Genomic DNA, 18,515 nt, shown 5'->3' on the forward strand with positions numbered 1-18,515 from the left:
ACTTTGTTTTTTACTCGGTAGTCTTAAAATTCGAGTTAAAAAGTAAAAATATTTACCACAGAAACAAACCAAAGCTAATATTTTTTGCTAACGTGTATATAAACTACATCTCCCACGGTTGTAGTTCGCCGGTGGACAGCCAATCGTTAAGGCTGACAGGCGTCACGTGATTTGATTGCACGCTAGGTCAAATGAGCACGAAGCTAGCGCGGAGGGAGAATGATGTAGCGAATGATGAAATATTGGATGTAAGAGTTATAAGAGCTCGATCAGGGTGAGGTGGGACAAGCAGGAGGTAAAAGCAGGTTGTTTTGGGGTAAGTATTTGCCGTTTTATGCAGCGCCAGGAGATTAGCCTGTTAGCGTTCCATTACAGTACAGGTCACAGGGTCTGGGTTCAATCCGAAACCGCAGCCTATTAGATAAGGGAGTGCACTAGGTAGGGTGTATATACACTGCACCCTATGTAGTACAGCTAGTAAACGGCTATTTGTGATCCAACTTTCAGGGAGATTTGTTTACCTGTTATTTCTAGACAAACACTGCACGGTGTGTGTGTACGTGTGACGTGTTTATCTGTGTGACGTGTTTATCTGTGTGACGTGTTTATCTGTTTAGTGGACTATATAAACACCACACTTCAGTCACCACAGTCAGGAGGTCTAGTTTTTATTTACTGTCGGTCTGTCCGTCCATCTAATCAGCTGTAGGTCTCACGCTCTGTCTGTCTGTCTCACGCTCTGTCTGTCAATCTAATAAGCTGTCTGCCTCTCTCTCTCTCTCTCTCTCTCTCTCTCTCTCTCTCTCTGTCCGTCAATCTAATCAGCTGTCTGTCTGCCTGTCTCTCTCTCTCTCTCTCTCTCTCTCTCTCTCTCTCTCTCTGTCTGTCTCATGCTCTGTCTGTCTATCTAATCAGCTGTCTGTCTTACTCTCTGTCTGTCTGTCTCACGCTCTGTCTGTCTTACTCTCACTCTGTCTGTCTGTCTGTCTGTCTATCTAATCAGCTAGCTGTCTGTCTCGCTCTCTCTCTCTCCACCTGCCTCACTCTGTCTGTCTGTCCTTCCATCTATCTAATCAGCTGTCTGTCTTACTCTCTGTCTGTTTGTCTGTCAGTCTAATCAGTCTGTCTCACTCCCTGTCTATCTGTCTACCTAATCATCTGTCTTTCTCTCTGTTTGTCTGTGTTGTTTATAGTAGATTGCCTGGAGTACGAGTTGTCACCTGTCCACAATGTCGATGTTCAGCACAGGGCTTCTGGTCCTCACTTCCCCTCTCCACACCCTACCCCTCCGCCTTGCTCCCGTCCTCAAATCCGCTGCTAAACTGGTGGAGCACACCCTCTACGTCCACCTCCACCCGGGCCTCAAACTGGGAACCGGCTGCCCGACCCGGCCTGTTTTCATCCCCGCGTCCGCCGATCTCCCGGGCCTCATATCGCGCGTGTACAGCAATGCGGCAGACATCTGCGCTCACCTGGACGTCCGGCTGCTCCTCGCTAACATCTGCGCCAAGCAGGACGCCACCCTCGAGCCTTTTCCCTCTCCTCAGACCCTTTCTCAGTCCCCAGAGGTCGTCATGACCGATTTTCCCGTAAAGGACTCGGGGAAGACGTCTCTGGTGTCTCGGTGCCTTAAGGTTTACGCCGGGAGCTGCTACAAGTGCTCACCGGGCCTGTCATCCGCCATCTTGTGGCCGCAGCTGCAGGACGTGATGGACGAGCACCAGGAGGATGATGGGACGAAAAGCGTCTCTGTGGAGACGTTCAGGGACGTGGTGGTGGGTGGAACCTTCGATCGCTTGCACGGCGCCCACCGGACCCTGTTAAACATTTGCTGCTTGATGGCGAACAGGCGCTTTCTGATCGGCGTGTGCGACCAGGAGCTGCTTAAAAGTAAGTACGCCCGAGTGTCTTGCCATCACTCCCGAAGTCGTTACAACCCTTACATCATTTTCTGTGCATCCAGAAAAGGTCCTGAAGGAGCTGATCGAACCGTACAGCAGGCGCGTCGGGAAGCTCCACGAATTCCTGAACGACGTGAAACCGTCCCTGCAGTACGACATCGTCCCCCTGTCCGACCCCTTCGGCCCGTCCATCAGCGACCCAGAGCTGCAGTGCATCGTCGTGAGCGAGGAGACGAGGCGAGGCGGCGAGGCCGTCAACAGGAAGCGAGCGGAAAACGTACGTGGGTCGTAGCTTTACTTCACAGCAAGAGTGTCACGTTAATTAATAAAGTGTTTTTTTTCGGGTGTTTGTTTTGCCATGCAGGGGCTACCAGAGCTGAAGCTGTGTGAGATCCCTCTGATTAAAGACACGCATCATGCCGACATCGAGGAGGAAAAGATCAGCTCGTCGAGCCTTCGTACACGTCTCCTGGGCACGCTCCTCGTCCCTCCAATGGTGACTTTTGATCAATATTTTAAAAAATCACCTGATGTGTATATTTTAATATACACAAATTGAGTACGCTTGTGACTAACCTACTATGTTGCCCCATATCAGCCCCACCCTACTCTCCCCCAGGTCCCGTACGTGATTGGCCTGACGGGGGGCAGCGGGAGCGGGAAGAGCTCCATCGCCCAGAGACTAGAAGATCTCGGAGCCGCACGGATCGACGCCGACCAGCTCGGTCACGAAACCTACAAACCCGGCACGGCCGCCTATCACAGGATAATACAGGAGTTTGGCTCAGGTCAGAGCAAAAGGTCAATGATGCATGCAGAACAACGATGCAGTCCGTTGTTATGGAAATGACTTTTCAATAACAGTCCATTATTGTGTGTTTCATGGCAGACGTTGTGAACGAGGACGAGACTATTGACAGACGAGCCCTGGGAAAAAAAGTGTTTGGAAACAAGGTAATAATAATGACAATAAAAAAAAAAACGTTAACCGATTAATCAATCGATTAATTAAAAAGTTTTTTTTTAATGGATAGTGGATTCAAACTGAAACAAAAAGGAACACTCAAAATAAATATACAGTTCATGAACAAAAACCGACAGCACATGGCATCAACGATTCGCCTCTAGAGGCCGCTCTCGCACTGTATAACGCAACCCGGAAAAACTATCGGTATGGGTTTTTGCAGATAAGTTCCAGCAGTAAGAATCGTTTGATCAACCGATGAATCGGTCGACCTGCACTTGTAATAAAACCAAAATTATTGTTAGTTACTTCAGAAATGAAGATCAGCATCAATGGTTCAATTATGATTTTATTTTTTCACAAACATGTCAAACCAATCAAATTTCTAGTTGGTGACCCCAGGGCCATCTAGCAGGTGTCCAATAACGTCGCCGTTTTTATGTCCTTTTGTATATTGAAATATTGATGGTTTCTGTAGCTATGGTGTCATAATAGTGGTGTGTGTGTGTGTGTGTGTGTGTGTGTGTGTTTCTTTATAGGAACAGTTAAAAGTCCTAACTGATATAGTGTGGCCTGAGATTGCACGTCTTGTCAAAGCAAAAGTACAGCAAGCCAAAGAGGAAGGTGAGTTTCTTTTCTATTGACTTTTTAAAATGTTAAACTTTTTTTTAACACCATTGAATATATTTTGTGTTTGTGTGCGTACACACAGGGAGGCGTGTGTGCGTGGTGGACGCTGCGGTGTTGTTGCAGGCCGGCTGGACAGAGATGGTCCACGAGGTCTGGGTGGCCATCATACCAGAGGAAGAGGTAATGATATGAAAGTCGCGCAAATTCCGCCGATGGCTTCGTCTATCAGTCTAATTAGTTTACGCCGATTTTATCTGTCCATCCTTCAGGCTGTGCGGCGTATAGTGCAGCGGGACGGCGTGAGTCAGGAGGACGCTCTGAGGAGGCTGCAAAGTCAGTGGTCTAACACGCAGCTGGTGGAGCGGGCCAATGTGGTCCTGTGTACGCTCTGGGAACCGGACGTCACTCAAAGACAGGTAGCCCCGCCCATGAGCGGTTATTTTCAAGTTTCTTTTATTTATTTACATGGAAAATATTAAAGCAATGTCCTTGTTTGTTTGTGTGTGTGTGTCTACAGATCAAAAAAGCCTGGGATCTACTGCAACTTCGGATACAGCAGAGAACGGAGGAAACCGGATTTCAACCCTAAGATGACGTGTTTTTTTTTTCATCTGATTTGAGGCTTAACACACACACACACACCATGTTAGAGCAAGTGCGTGCTGGAAATCACTTTTACGTGCTCATGTGGTTTATGAGGACCTGCTCGACTTCTTTAGGTGATCTCATTATCAGTTTTAGCATCATTTTAATTCGCCTCACAGAGAATCGCGAGATTTTTAAACCCTGACTTGATCATGTGACTTATTTTCCAGTTTTTTTTTTCTTTTCTTTAGATTTTGTGTAGCTAGCAAGGACCTTGGAGAGTTCATTTTTTTATTTTTTATAAAACGACAGAATAAATCAAAAGGTGAAGGGAAAGATATTATCGTCCGAATCTTTTTTTTTCCAAACTGTCAGGAGACCCAATATGTTGTCCTACGTCCTGAGGGAGCGAAGGGATGGACCCCACATCTTGGAGACTTTCCTACTCTGAACATGAACCAAAATGTTTGTGTTTTGCAGCATCAACTTTCGCAGTGATGAAAAATAAAGTTATTTTAATTCTTTATTAAATTATAATATTACACAGTCACAAGCTTATCTCGATATTTACTGACCACTTTCTTAAGAAGGACTCTAATCCAGTCAGCCAATCACAAACCACCACCAACGTTCACATTAAAATGTTCGTTCAAAAGTCCTTGGTGTGGTTGTTGGGTTTCACGGTTTGCTGCTGATTTTCCACAAAAGAACCACTTGTCAGAAATCCAAAAGATATCAAAACCTCAAATAACTATTCTTTACAACTGTGGTAAACAGAAACACGTTTGTGTGTGCGCTAAACAGGTGCACTGGTGTTTTATAAAGTGGTCGTAGTGGGCTATATTATGAACTCCTTAAAAAATTTAATAAAGGCATATGCTGTGGTATGTACTAAGTGATAAATAGTGGTAGAGATGTAAATAAAAAAAAAGAATGAACTCTGAAGAATAAAATGAAAGGTGTAATCCTGAGAACAGCCATAATTCACGTTAGTCGTCAAGTGGTGACCCACATTATGACCCTCGGAGACCCCGGACTGCACTTGGTCCTTGTTCTTCTCCCCGACTGAGCCTTTTCGTCCACGCCTCTAGTTAGCAACAGTGAGCCTCGCTGAACACAGCGCCTGGCCCAGGCGATTAGAGGCTTGGATCTTGTATATCCCAGAATCCCGGGGTTGCACCCTGGTCAGGGTGAGTGTACACAGCCCATCCTCTTTGTACACAATCTGCACCCGCTCGGTCTCCTCCAGAGGCTCATCATCAAGCAGCCACACCACTTCCGGGTCGGGATAACCTGCGGGAAAGAAGTGGATAAACGTGAATGCTCCTCTTTGCTTGTAAAAAAAAAAAATGGAGGAAACTAACCAAAGCTGCAGACTGGTTTAAAAGTGTGCCCTTTTCTGTCAAGCTAGACAGACCTAGAACCCGTTATATAGGTTACCGTCTACGATGCAGGCCATGTGCACAGTTGCTCCGCAGGGCTCTGTGAGGTCCTGAAGATTTTGCGAGAAATTCGGCTCGCTCCTCAGTTGCTGCTCCAGAGCTGCAACGGCATCCGCTGCCTCCTTCCCCAGAGTCATGTCTGGAACAGAAATGTGGGTTTTAGCATTTTTACAGTAAACAGGAAGAGCGAATCTTAGCCATGTTTACCAGTCACGTGGCTAGAAGGAGAATCGGAGGTGTACAGTTTGTTGGAGAGGTGCGCCATCCTCTTCAGCGCCAGCACGGCTTTGCCAGTTTTCTGCAACATTAACGTTAAAGATTCTTACGGCTGTGTGGTAAACACCCAAGACAAACAAGACGCCTCGAAAAAACTTGAAAGAAAAATACAAGTCACATAGGCTATAAACCTAAAATTCTTAACGCACCTGCCATCTTTGTCTGGCCAGGAAACGGCGCATTTTTTCTTTATTCAGGGTTTTTGTTACTCGACCGGAGGAGAAAGCCATCCAAGGGTGAGCCAGAGCCTGCTCACAAGACATCCTCTCCCTGTGTACAAGTGTGTAAGAGACAAAAGAGTCCATAAAGTACATCAAGGCAACTTGGGGGTGCTATGAAAGCAGTGCATGATCTCAGCAAACCTCTTCTCCTTCTTCAGCAATTTGCATATAAAATCCTTGGCTTCCTCAGTAATGTCGTCAAACTCAGGGTCAAACTCCCAGGTAGCACCAGTGACCAGTGCCAGTGTCTCGGCGTCCGAGCTTCCCTGAAACGGCGACTCTCCGCTCAGTCTGACGGGTGAGACGGCGAGAGATAAAAACACAAACACTCTCTCTCTCACACACACGTTACACCCGAACCAGAACTTCCTGTACTTACAAGATGTAGCAGATCACGCCGATGCTCCACATGTCTGTTGACAGGTCCACGTACTCGTAGCTGACCACTTCCGGGGCCACGAACTCGGGTGTGCCGTGCATCACCCTTATAGGCTTTCCAGGTTCTGTGGGAAGCGATCAAAAGACATTGAGGTGATTTCTAGTGCTAATAAGTCTATATTTACCCTAATGCTAAGATATTAAATTGGTGTGGTGCAAAGATCTCCTCTTCCAAACTCCTTACCCCCCCCACGATGCCACTCACCGAGTTTCCTGGCCAGGCCGAGGTCGATGATCTTGATGAGTGTCCCGGTGGAATTGAGGCAGACTATGTTCTCAGGTTTGAGGTCAAGGTGTACAATATTTTGGCGGTGCAGATACAGGACACCTTCCAGAATTTGGCGCATGTACTGCATGCTGTTGGGCTCGGTGTGCTCAAAGTTATCATCCACGATACGCTCAAAAAGCTCGCCCCCGGCAATGCTGGAACACAAAGACGATTGCATATCATAAAATAAGCAAAATCATGATGCCTCTTTGAAAGAAACCCTATCGCATCACTCACTACTCCATGATCAGGGCGATCTCTGAACGTGTGTCAAATGCCCCCAGACACTGCACCAGCTTCGGATGGTGCAGCTCCTTCATCAGCATGATCTCCTCTCTAGCGGCGTCTTTGTCCTTGGAGGCGATCGCGCGGTAAAACTTTCCGGCACACACGTAACCCGTCTCTTTATGGGTCAACCGAAACACCTGGCCAAACTTCCCTCTGTGGAAAGAATGTTCATGTGACTGGATTCACGTCACAGACTTAAACATGTCTGTGTTTGAGTATATACTCACACTCCTAGTCTTTCATGGATGTTGTAGCATTCTTTGACCTTGTGATTGGTGTCAACAATAACGTCCACTTGCATGGGAATTTCCTCCTTCGGGAGCTTCACTGAGAAACGAACGTTTTGGATTATTGTATATCTGTGGCGCTGAAAGCATTCTATTCTATTTGTTTAGCTTTGGTCTACAGAAAAGTCGATCAATTATGACAGCATCACAGTATATTGTAGGTCGTTGGTTGTGACATAATGAGTGTAAAACTGTAGTCTGTGTGTACCTGCTGTATCCATCTTGATGCAGTCCGACTCTTCACTTGGCTCGCTGACTCCCACAGAGTTACTGGCTCGAACACGGAAGCGGTACTCACCCTGCTCGTGAAGGCCCGAGCAGACCCTATACGTTGTGTCCTTACACTCTGAGGTCAACACACTCCAGTCCCCGGGGTCACCAGGACCGCAACTTTGCATTTCTACCACGTAATCTCTGATTTGTGACCCGCCATCATAACTCGGTCCACTCCAGGAAAGAACTAAAGAGTTTGGAGTCAGCTGGGACACGAACGGACACGACACTGGGCGTTCCGGCCGATCTAAAAAACGAACAGAAGAACATGAGACTTTTGAAAATGGTCACCCTCACCATCACTAAGGTACAGAGAGCATTCCAACACCTCTGATGCTTAAAACAATTGTGTGTTGAGAAACGCCTCGCCGAGTTTGGACGAAGATTGTGTAGCTTCCTACGTCCACAGGAAGAACTTCCAAGATGGTCAAGACACTGCTGTTAGCGCTGCTCTCAATGCGAGTGCGATCTCCATCCACCACAACCTGTATGGTAAGAAGCAGAATGTAACTTTCACAGAAACCTATTGCACATAAGGTTTGTTCCATCAATCATGTATCTTCTTGCTTTCCTATTATTTAGAATGTTCAACAAGGAGTACTTGAAGCCAGACCTTTTTTCTGTTGTAGATCCAGCAGGATGCTGTAGGCCCTGAGCAGCTGAAGGAGCAGGAAAGTTGTGCTGTTTCGCCGACACACACCTGCACCTTTTCGACAGGGTCCACAAACTCAACCACAGGTCCTGCAAAAAATAAAGGGAGAAAGAGATGGAAATGAGGGGACCACACCTTGCATCCACTACATTGGGGGGAAAAAAGCATAGCCATAAAAAGTGTTGCCAACAACTTCACAAACTCTAAAATCTCCTTTTCAAGGGAAGCAAACTCTTGTAGGTTCTCATCAATGAAATACAAGGTACCTTGATGCATGTCTGAGATCTAAACTGTGTTCTAGGATGGAGAATTGGATAGAAAGACAATTATTGTTTATTGGACCCTTTTTGCCAGCGAGTCACTACTTCTCGGTTATTTCCATAAAGCTGTTATATGGTATATTGTACATGGTAGATAGAAAGTCAATGTGGTCGACAAGGTCTAGATATGGTAGTTCTCCATTTATAACCCAAGGACCAACTTTGGAGGACATTTAAATTTACGACATTTGGCAGACCAACTTATATTTATATTGTTCAAACAACTAGGAAGGTATGGGCTAAAGGGCCTTGCTCATGGGCCCAGGAGGGCCAGATTGGCATGGCTGGGATTTGAACTCGTGACCTTCAGTGCCAAAGTACCAAGTACCAAGATAACTTAACCACTAAGTTACCATCCCCCTTCAAAATCCTGAATTAACTACACTATAGGTAGCATATCATATCAAAGTGCTCTTCATTTTTGGGTTTTCATTGGCAAATAATTGGACCAAACGTTCAGGAGTAAACTGGGTCGCCACGGTTGTGGCAGTTTGGGGGTACATTTGCAGCAAGTTTGCAGGGTAAAACAGCTAAAGGTTTTAAAGGGGGGTATTGGATCTTTTCAAAATAGTTAGCATCTACCATGATTTTGTTCGACAGCAAATAATTGACTGCAAATGTAATTCATTGGCACAAAGGTATGCAAAGCAAGAAAGAGCTGTGTGTCTACAACCATTTGCAGAAACATTTCTGGCGGACAAAATGTCTTCAAAGATTGGGAGATGTTGACAGAAATGCGTGCACACCACCACCACCATGAACTTTACCCCGAGATCAGCTTTAAAGCTTGATGAGGCACCAGTTGAGAAGTTGGAAAACCACATGTGATGCAAGCAACAAAGTGTGAGTATGAAACTTCTGCTGCAAATGTACACCACAGCCTAAAACTTCTCAGAAGGCACAATCCAATTCATGACAAACGACTAACACTATATACTACACCCCAACTAGCTAGTTATTTTTAGCTGGATGGTGACATAGCAGCTAACTAGCCAGCTAGCTGAAATTGGTGACTCTTTGTGAAGACCAAGATCTACAAGGCTGCTTTTAGACCTAACATCAGCTTGATCATGGACACCATGATGTTCCACAGGAGTTTTAAGTCCAGCAAATCAGACAACCTTAAGCATAGAGTCATCAACAGTGAAATCTTCGCATTAAAGTAGCACACACGCTCACCTGGTGGGCCGGACGCTCTTCTCTTGGAGATGACGTCTAAAGCGTGGACAAACAACAAACCAACCATATCAGAAGAACAATCCAGGTACATATGGAGAGGTGGGAAGGGCAGAGTCAGTCATGTGACCTCCAGGGTGGGGCCATTAATGGTTTAAAACATGATTGAAAAAAGTCTGGATGAGTTTGATTCCTTTTAAATGATGGCACAGCACAGTTTTTATCTGTTTATTGCTACATTTAAATGTCAAACATTTCTGAGAAAGGGGTGGAGTTTAATAGCAGTCTTTCTCCTTAAGCCTTCTTCCATCATACGTCTCTTTCTACTTACATTTATCTGTTCTTTCTGTCCTTTTTTCTTCACCTATCTATCTGTCTATCTGTCTGTCTGTCGATTTCAAATTTCGCATTTTTTTATTTTCTTGCTGTCTGTCTCTCCCTCTCTTTTTATATATCCATTTTTCTTTCTCTTCCTCTACCCCGTTTTACTCTTCGTAAATGTTTCTGGTTTCTCAATTTCTATCTATCTATCTATCTATCTATCTATCTATCTATCTATCTATCTATCTATCTATCTATCTATCTATCTATCTATCTATGAATTTCTCTATTTAACACTCATTCTCTCTCTCTCTTTCCTTCTTTCTGCATTCACTATATATATATATATATATATATATATATATATATATATATATATATATATATATATAGGTTTTGCTATAGTATTAAGTTTATAAAAAAGCCCCTCCTCTCCTCAGTGGGAGAGAACTCTATCGTGTCGTTCTTCCATCACTCTCCTGCCTCACACGATCCCTTCATCCTGTTCTTGTTTCTTCACCAGGACCACTCGAGGACGTTCTCAATACAATGACCTCAAACTGACCTTTACGGCGATCTGTTGTCTCCCTTCTTCTTGGTGGCGTCCCGTTCTCTGCGCTCCCTGCCCCACATCCTGCACTCTGAGATTCACCTGACGGCTTCAGGTCCACGGTGACGGAGGTCACGTAAGACTTCTTCTCAGCACCTCCATCGCAGGCCATCGTTCGCCGAGTGCCGACGTTTCCTCGGGGGCGATAAGAAAGCGCCTTTTTATACACTTACCCTCTTCCTGTCGGGTTTCCTGCTCGGGTTGTTTCGTTTTCGCCACGGAAACTCTATAGCTATGTCTTTACATTGTGCGTGCGAGTGTGTGAAGGTCTCACTGATAGGACTGTCCTCCCTTTCATCTCTAAAATGCATCAGAGCAATCAGACTGGGAGTGTCTTCAGCTCTGAATATGTTTGTGTGTGTAAGTGTGTGAGAGTGTGTGTGTGTGTGTGTATGAGAGTGTGTGCGAGTTTGAGAGGGGGCTCACAAGTTTTCGGATTTGATTCGAAGCAAAATGTAAAATAACGAAATAAACAAATAAGATACATCTTACACACACACAAACATGAGCAGGTTTTTTTTTTTATCCGATTCCAGAATGTCGAAAAGCAGGTCGGACAGTCCTCCCGTCCCTTTTCATCGTCCACAATGCGTCCACGTCCTTCGTACACATGCTCTTTTGTTGAACTTGTGTGTGTGGTGCATTTGTTTTATTTGACTTCTAGATCAATAGATGTGATGTCAGGCAGGCATTATGCTCTAGAAGGGTGTGAGTTCAAATCTCTGCCACACACACACACACACACACACACACACACACACACACACACACACACACACACACACACACACACATTGACCATATGAGGTCATGCATCTATAGTATAGGAAGGGAAAATTCCACAGATGCATGTAGGCCCTTCAACACGCAGTCGCACGCAAACACACTTAGACACACACTTCCGAGAAAGAATTCCTAGGAAATAAACTCAGGATGTCCTCATTATGCTGCTATTTCTGAGAACTTAATTGTCCAGCATCCTGTTATTTTTTCCCCCCCTGCAAATTAAACTTTAAATCGTGGCCGTGGGAAAAGACGTTTTTTTCGGGGTGCCCCATACAAACACGCATCTGAAAACCGTATCACGGCTACTCGTACATCTACGTTTCCTGTGCACTTGCGTAATCAGCAGCCAGGAGGTTTTCCAACACAGGAAAGTCCTCACAAAGTAGCTTTATCGGAAATAAGATTCTCAAAACTACTCGTTCGACCTCCACGTCATGGAGTCACGCGTGCACGTCGCAAGCGCTTTGAACAAATCGCGGATGCGTTCGTTTAATTCACCGCGTACAAGTGTCACGTTTTGTGGGGACATTTTGTGAGTTTGTGAGGACATCGTATAAAAAAAGGAAAAAAAAGTATTTATTTTTATATAATGATAGATACAATGATACAGATGTGCTGATCTCTGTTCCAGTGTAGAACTACATGTTTATTTATTGTTTATATATTTGTTTACATTTTGTACATTGAAAGGCTTCGTTTAAAATTAACTATATACATACGAACCATATGGAAATTGACGGGTTTTTTTTAAACATCTGGTAAAACAAAAAGTTCCTGTAGTAACTCGTCCAAACAAACATGGGGGAACATCTGGAAATATAAAAGCGCGAGGATAAAAATCCTCGGCTCGGGGCTTCACTTCTGGTCGTTAGTTTGCTGTCTTTGGATCAGTGCGGCATACAGACCTCCTCTGCGTAGCAACTCCAGGTGAGTTCCAGCCTGCCAAATAGGGAAAGAAATATGTATAGGTGCTTAGTGGTGTAATAATTATTATAAATAAATAATAATTATTTTGTAATTTTATCGTTAACGATATTAGAACTTTTGCCGAGTGTGTTGTTGTGCTGGTACCTTAAGGACCACTGTGGATGTATTTATTTTTTTTAAGATTTAAGTATCCATCATCTTTCAAGTCAAAAATTTAATTGAATAAATATGATATACATTTGATATATTTTAAAAGCTACGCTGAAAAGAAATACAATTTTTCAGTTTATTTAATTTTATTTACCTCCACCACTCTGCCGCCGCTCATGACGCAGATAAGATCCGTCCCCTGGATGGTGCTGAGACGATGTGCGATGATGAGCACGGTGCGTCCCTCGGTGGCCCGGTCCAGCGCCTCCTGGACCACGCGTTCCGACTCGGCGTCCAACGCGCTCGTGGCCTCGTCCAGAATCAGCACGCTGGGGTTCTTCACCAGAGCACGAGCGATGGCGATCCTCTGCTTCTGCCCGCCCGACAGGGTCGCACCTCGCTCACCTGGACGCAGGTGGAAGCAGGTGAGGTGAGGCCAGGAAGGATCTTGTGTCTTAAGATCGGACGCTTTAAAGGTGAGGTACTCACCCACTACGGTGTCGTAGCCGTCCGAGAAGTTGGTGATGAAGGTGTGGGCGTTGGCCTGCTTGGCTGCGGCGATCACTTCAGCGTCCGTGGCTCCTGGCTTACCGAAGCGTATGTTCTCCTTCACAGAGGTTCCGAACAGGACCGGCTCCTGCCGTTAGCACCAGAAACAGACAGCAGATTAAATACACAGCAGACAGACAGGAAGGTAGACTTGCAGACAGGGAGACAGACTGAAATCTGTACAGACAGACAGACCCAGGCTGAAAGAGATAGAGAAAGACAGGGAGTTCTGAAAAGATTTATGCATCAATATAACGGACCTGACTGATGAACCCGATCACATGACCCCTGAGCCAGGACGGGTCCAGCGTCCTGATGTCCACACCGTCCAGCATTACCACTCCGCCGCTCGGGTCGTAGAAGCGCTCAAGTAGTGCCGCCACCGTGGATTTACCTGAGGGGGAGCACAGATACTAATCGTTTCCATGGCAAATGCTAAAATCAAACAATGAGATCAATAAATGATAAAACACACACACACACACACACACACACACACACACACACACACACACTCTACCTCCACCCGATTCTCCAACTATAGCCACCGTTTTACATGGAGGTAGGGTCAGGTTGAAGTTCTTCAGGATCTGGTTTCCAGGTCTCGTCGGGTAACTACACAACATCAATTACACGCTAAATATCGTTCTGAGAAAAAAAGAGAGAAATATCGCAGACGGTCTAGAAATCGAGCGCCTACCTGAAGTTGACGTTCAGAAAGTCGACTCGTCCTGTCAGTGACTCATGTGGAATCCGTCCCCCGCCTGTCAGGGAAATGGTAGGCTCCGAGGTCATGTACTCGAAGACACGGGCTCCTGCGCTCGTCCCTCTCACCATCTATGCAGAAAGCATCACATCGGTAAAACTCTAATGATGGAGAATGTTCGGAAACGTGGGAGGTAGATGGATAAAAATTATGATAAATTATGGTTGTTCGAACCCTGAAGGTACATTTGAAATTGTAAAGCAAGGGTGTTTCGGAAAGGAGTCTCCAGTGTCAGTGAAGGAAAATGTGATTTTTACTTGTCACATGTACATCATGGCACAGGGAAATTCTTTCTTTGTACATTAGGAAGCTAGAGTCAGAGCGCCCACTGGAGCACGGAGGGGTTGAGGGCTTTGCTCAAGGCCCAAAAGTGGCAGCTTGGCAATACTGGGAGGCTTGACCTTCCAAACAATGATACAGAGCCTTAACCCCTTACTTTGTAACGTTTTCCAATAGGTTCAAGAGTTTAAACTAGTCTTGAAGCATGGTGGTAGATGCTCTGCTGTCTCAGAGCCTACAGCTTGACCCAAACAATATGTTAAATTTTTTTTTAAATAAACTGAAAAAATTTTGGAAATAATGCTAATTCATCACACCGTTATGTTGCCCCAATATGATCTTTTGGTTTGTAATACTTTACCTGCCCGAACAGGACGGAGATGCTGGCCAGGGATCTGCAAAGGACAAGCGGTGAATCGTCAGATTTTCGTCGTGATTAGCGATAAATCAGACGTGATCAGACCTACCTTTGAACTGTTTGCGAGGCGACCAGAAAGGACATGAGGTCACCCGGGGTCATGTCGTTTTGCGCCATTAGGGATCCGCCGGTGAAAATAGTGCCCAGAACCAAACCTGGCGAGAGAAGGGTCAAAAATATATATTTTTTGTTTTGTGTATGTTTGCGAATGCTGTTTAGCGTCGGGACTCACAGTTTAGTACAATGTTCGAAAGTCCCTGAAACACTGCAATTCCTCGTCCTAAGGCTTCGTTCAACGTGGCCGATTTCTCCACCTCTCTGGCGTACGTCCTGCAAGATACGCGGGTGAGTGATTTTAAATGGTAAAAACACGTGGTTACACGTTTTTACGCTGATGGACCTACTCCAGTTCTCTCTCCTCCATGGCGAAGGCCCTCACAGTTCGAACGTTCCCCAGAGCCTCGTCGGCGACTCCTGTTGCTTTAGATACCTACAACCATAACGACAGTGATTCCTCTTGTTTACTTGCAAAAACCCAAATTCTATGAACCTTTCACCTGCCCCCAAAGGGTAGTTATGGAAGCTTGACCTGCTCCTGAGCTTTCCGGGAAAGCTTGCGCAGGAAGGAGCCGATCAGGCCGCCGGCACCGACGAGACACGGCAGCACCACCACCATCAGGCCCGTCATCTTCGGCGAGATTACGTACAGCGACACGACGCAGCCGACCGTCTGCGTGAAGCTCCGTAAACCCTGCAGGTTCGGAAACAGGATCCGTCACCACAACGTTTCTTTTCTGATATCTTCAGGACAAAGCGGTGTACGAGGTGGTTTCAAAGTTTCGAGACTGGCTCTGTTTACAGGAAAGTACTTAATGTGTCTACGCTCACACGCTATCACCTTTAAAACAGTCCCCTTGCACAGCAATTCAGCGCTCCCATCGTTCCTGCCACTTCTAAAACATGTCCTGGAAGTCTTCTTTTTTTGGAGCATGTCAAGCCCTTTCTGCGATTCGCACTGGATCTCCACAATAGTGTCAAAACGGCGACCTTTGAGCTGGTGATCTGGCGAGTACCGTGGGTGCAGAAGTGAGATTTTGTTGTTTCCGGCGAGAAACTCATGTGCGGGGTGAGCTTAGTGACAGGGTGCGCACGTGATCAGAATAGCATCAGTTGCACAGGACGATGTCTTTCGACTTATAGTGCTCCCTGTGACTGTGCCATCTGTTGGTGTGTCACAAAACTAGTCTCGAACCGTTTCGATACCACCTTGTACGTATTGTGATTTTGACAAAACAGAAGAAAAACCTAACGTGAGGCGCATCGGCTACGGGAGCATCGCTACGTTTCAAACCGAATTCGGATAGGGGAAGTCTGGAGACCTTATCCCACCCTCTTACCTGAGAAATAACCAGCTTAAAAGAAGACTTGAACTCCTGAATGTCAGCAGTGAGGCGGTTCACCAGCTGCCCCGTCTTGTTGGCATCGAAGAAGGCGACATCCTGTCTGCAGGAGAACGTCATCACAGACAATAAGCAGACTGAAACGTTGAGTTGTCTCGATGTGAAATTCAGACTCGAAAGGGAACGAACCTTAACAATGACGCAAAGAGCGATTTCCTCATCTCGGCTGCTACACTCTCTCCAACCCGGGACAGGAGGATGATGTAACCAGTGGTCAGCAGACCCTGAGGAACACACCCATGACAGGTATTCAGTTTGTAGGCATATTGGAGTGAATTTGTTCGGGTTTTAAAGAAGTATACCTGGAGGCCGTAGAGGCCGAGCAGCTTGAGCGCAGGTGCGCGAATGTCCCTCATGTAATTTCCGACGTGTTCCCTGGTGTACTGGGCGATGATGTTCACCAGACTGCCGAGCATCAGTGGGATCTGGATGTTCAGGGCCGCTGCTCCGAACGCAAGCTAGAACAAGAAGGAAGGAACCCGGTCATAAAATTAGGGCTGAAATCCGGAGGGGGCGATCTCTGTGCCCTCTTTTATGAGGTTGGAGGCGACAGTTGCTGAACTGGCAAGGTTAGATGCTTTACAATACAGCACAGCTCTGTCTTCTAATAAAAGTGCTAACAACTTGTTTGAAATATCCGAGTTCCTAATCAAATTAGCGCTTTCTGCTGTCTTTGTTAATTGTATATTTGGATACTTTTTTGGTTTGGGCAACTGCCCCTGAAAATGTCTGTGCACGACTGCTTGACGTACCACGATGGCCCCGATTAACGCGAGGATCTGCGGCCGGATGAATTCCCAAAGCAGCGCCCAGCTGAATTCCGGGATCTCCTCTTTAGCGCGCATTTTCTCTCCGTGGTTGTTGTTGAAATCGGTGCTGCAGTGAGCCACGGTCCCGAACAACCTCGCCATGAGCGTCAGAGCGGCCGGTCCGACCACGAACGTCAAAACCGCTCGGGGAGACTCGAGGCGACGCCGGAGGGCTTTCTGAGCCTGGGTCCACATCCGGATGACCGTGCTGGTGTTGGAGTGCTGGGCTGGTGATTGAGGAGTGGTCCGTGGTCTCGCAAGCTGTCCATATCTACAAGACATTTAAAGCTGTGAATCCCAAATCTGGACATGGTATTAGTTCTACAGCGGATCTGTTACTAACTGCGTTATAGCGACCCGAAATCCCCATCATGCAAGGGATAAAACAACAAGGGTGGCATGACTTGGTGGATTTACCCATTAATGTAATATCAATTGATTGTTTTCCAAAAAAATCCTGTAGTGTTTTATTCCCCTTATGATTCCCCTATGAGCCTATTCATAATACGGACCAATCAGAATGAGGTATTCTGGTGACACTTAAGCGGATCGGTGGAAATCTTGTTCTATGTTCAGGACATTCTGGGGTTTTGTATTACTTTTGTAGTGTTATGTAGTGGGAATATAGTGGTTATAACGTCTCATACCGGCTGGAATACAGTAGTAGGTCCCTTGATTTAGTCCCATTATTATATCTCAGAAACACCCGATCTGAGGTTTGTGCAAATCGACTACAGCGCAAAAAGTGGAACATTCTCGTTTTTTTTCTTTTGTGATTTGCAAATATATAATAAAAACAAGAGATTATTATTAATTTCTGCCTTATAACCGCGTAATTCAAGCAAATCTAAACGTGTACCGCCATCTTTATTTAGTCCCCCAGTGTTATCCGGGTAAGTCCCGCCTCCTGCGCTACGATTGGCTAACGGTAGTCCGCGTGGTCCAGGAGTATGCTGCCTGATTGGTTAGTTGTTTTTGTACGCGTCGTGCGCCGAACGCCATCCAACCAATAGAGAGCTAAATGTCGGAATGCGTTGCGATTAATAAAGTAGGAACCACCGCTATTCCGGGTTCTTAGGCAGGTGTTATTTTTTATATCGCCGCTAGGGAGCAGAAAAGAGTCAAAACATGAACATGGGGTTTATTTCTGTCTGATTTTTTTTTTTTTTTTACATCAAAAACTCTTTTTTTGGAGTCTTTTAGCTCGTCCCCCGAAAATCTCTTGATCTTTTGGAATCTTTTTATTCTAAGACTATTGAATTTTTTTCTCTTTGTCTTTTTGTTCTTCTAAAACTTTCCAAACTTTTATTGATTCTCGTACATCTGTAGATACTTTTCAATCTTCCTTTTTTAATGAAATAATTGGGGGTCATCATGACCATCATCAACATTACCATCATCATCATCATCATCATCATCATCACCACCACCACCACCTTCATCATCACAATCATCTTCATCATCATCACCACCATTATCAACATTACCATCATCATCTTCATTATCATCTTCACCACCATCATCTTCATCATCACCACAATCATCACCATCACCCCTTACCATCTTCACCACCATCACCATCTTCATCATCTTCACCACCACTATCCCCTTCATCTTCATCATCTCCACCACTACCACCATCATGTGTGTGTATATGTATTGTTTGTATGTACGGTATATATATATATATATATAGTGTGTGTGTGTGTGTGTATATGT

At 45.5% G+C, this 18,515-nt stretch overlaps 3 protein-coding genes across 6 annotated transcripts; 1 reads left to right on the forward strand and 2 right to left on the reverse strand.

Annotated features, from left to right (window-relative positions):
- The first annotated feature begins 158 nt into the window (after positions 1–158).
- coasy (CoA synthase) lies at positions 159–4,630 on the forward strand. 3 transcript variants are annotated; one of them, XM_046846609.1, is made up of 10 exons: positions 159–316; positions 1,194–1,890; positions 1,964–2,178; positions 2,266–2,397; positions 2,500–2,689; positions 2,791–2,855; positions 3,405–3,489; positions 3,578–3,675; positions 3,765–3,911; positions 4,013–4,630. In XM_046846609.1, exons 2-10 carry the CDS (start codon positions 1,230–1,232, stop codon positions 4,082–4,084), a joined length of 1,665 nt encoding a protein of 554 aa, XP_046702565.1. In that variant the 5' UTR covers positions 159–316; positions 1,194–1,229; the 3' UTR covers positions 4,085–4,630. The 3 variants fall into 3 exon arrangements, with proteins under 3 accessions (XP_046702565.1, XP_046702566.1, XP_046702567.1); XM_046846610.1 differs by having other exon boundaries at positions 160–316; positions 1,197–1,890; XM_046846611.1 differs by lacking the exon at positions 159–316 and adding an exon at positions 557–705.
- On the reverse strand, positions 4,586–10,907 carry LOC124384066 (myosin light chain kinase, smooth muscle-like). 2 transcript variants are annotated; one of them, XM_046846603.1, is made up of 14 exons: positions 10,608–10,907; positions 9,725–9,760; positions 8,187–8,314; positions 7,902–8,058; positions 7,509–7,820; positions 7,241–7,340; positions 6,963–7,166; positions 6,663–6,880; positions 6,399–6,522; positions 6,161–6,310; positions 5,948–6,068; positions 5,730–5,820; positions 5,521–5,661; positions 4,586–5,373 (listed from the first exon to the last, which is right to left on the reverse strand). In XM_046846603.1, the coding sequence occupies exons 1-14, from the start codon at positions 10,762–10,764 to the stop codon at positions 5,168–5,170; spliced, it is 2,145 nt and encodes a 714-aa protein (XP_046702559.1). In that variant the 5' UTR covers positions 10,765–10,907; the 3' UTR covers positions 4,586–5,167. The 2 variants fall into 2 exon arrangements, with proteins under 2 accessions (XP_046702559.1, XP_046702560.1); XM_046846604.1 differs by lacking the exon at positions 9,725–9,760.
- A 1,144-nt stretch (positions 10,908–12,051) lies between these two features.
- abcb8 (ATP-binding cassette, sub-family B (MDR/TAP), member 8) lies at positions 12,052–17,703 on the reverse strand. The gene is made up of 16 exons (XM_046846605.1): positions 17,444–17,703; positions 16,740–17,067; positions 16,290–16,445; positions 16,117–16,211; positions 15,925–16,030; positions 15,117–15,278; positions 14,932–15,017; positions 14,760–14,857; positions 14,577–14,682; positions 14,471–14,504; positions 13,765–13,901; positions 13,585–13,679; positions 13,325–13,458; positions 13,005–13,152; positions 12,670–12,920; positions 12,052–12,377 (listed from the first exon to the last, which is right to left on the reverse strand). The coding sequence occupies exons 1-16, from the start codon at positions 17,548–17,550 to the stop codon at positions 12,294–12,296; spliced, it is 2,127 nt and encodes a 708-aa protein (XP_046702561.1). The 5' UTR covers positions 17,551–17,703; the 3' UTR covers positions 12,052–12,293.
- Positions 17,704–18,515: the final 812 nt, after the last annotated feature.

The sequence above is a fragment of the Silurus meridionalis genome, chromosome 4 (genome assembly GCF_014805685.1).
Source record: "Silurus meridionalis isolate SWU-2019-XX chromosome 4, ASM1480568v1, whole genome shotgun sequence".
NCBI classification, from domain to species: domain Eukaryota; kingdom Metazoa; phylum Chordata; class Actinopteri; order Siluriformes; family Siluridae; genus Silurus; species Silurus meridionalis.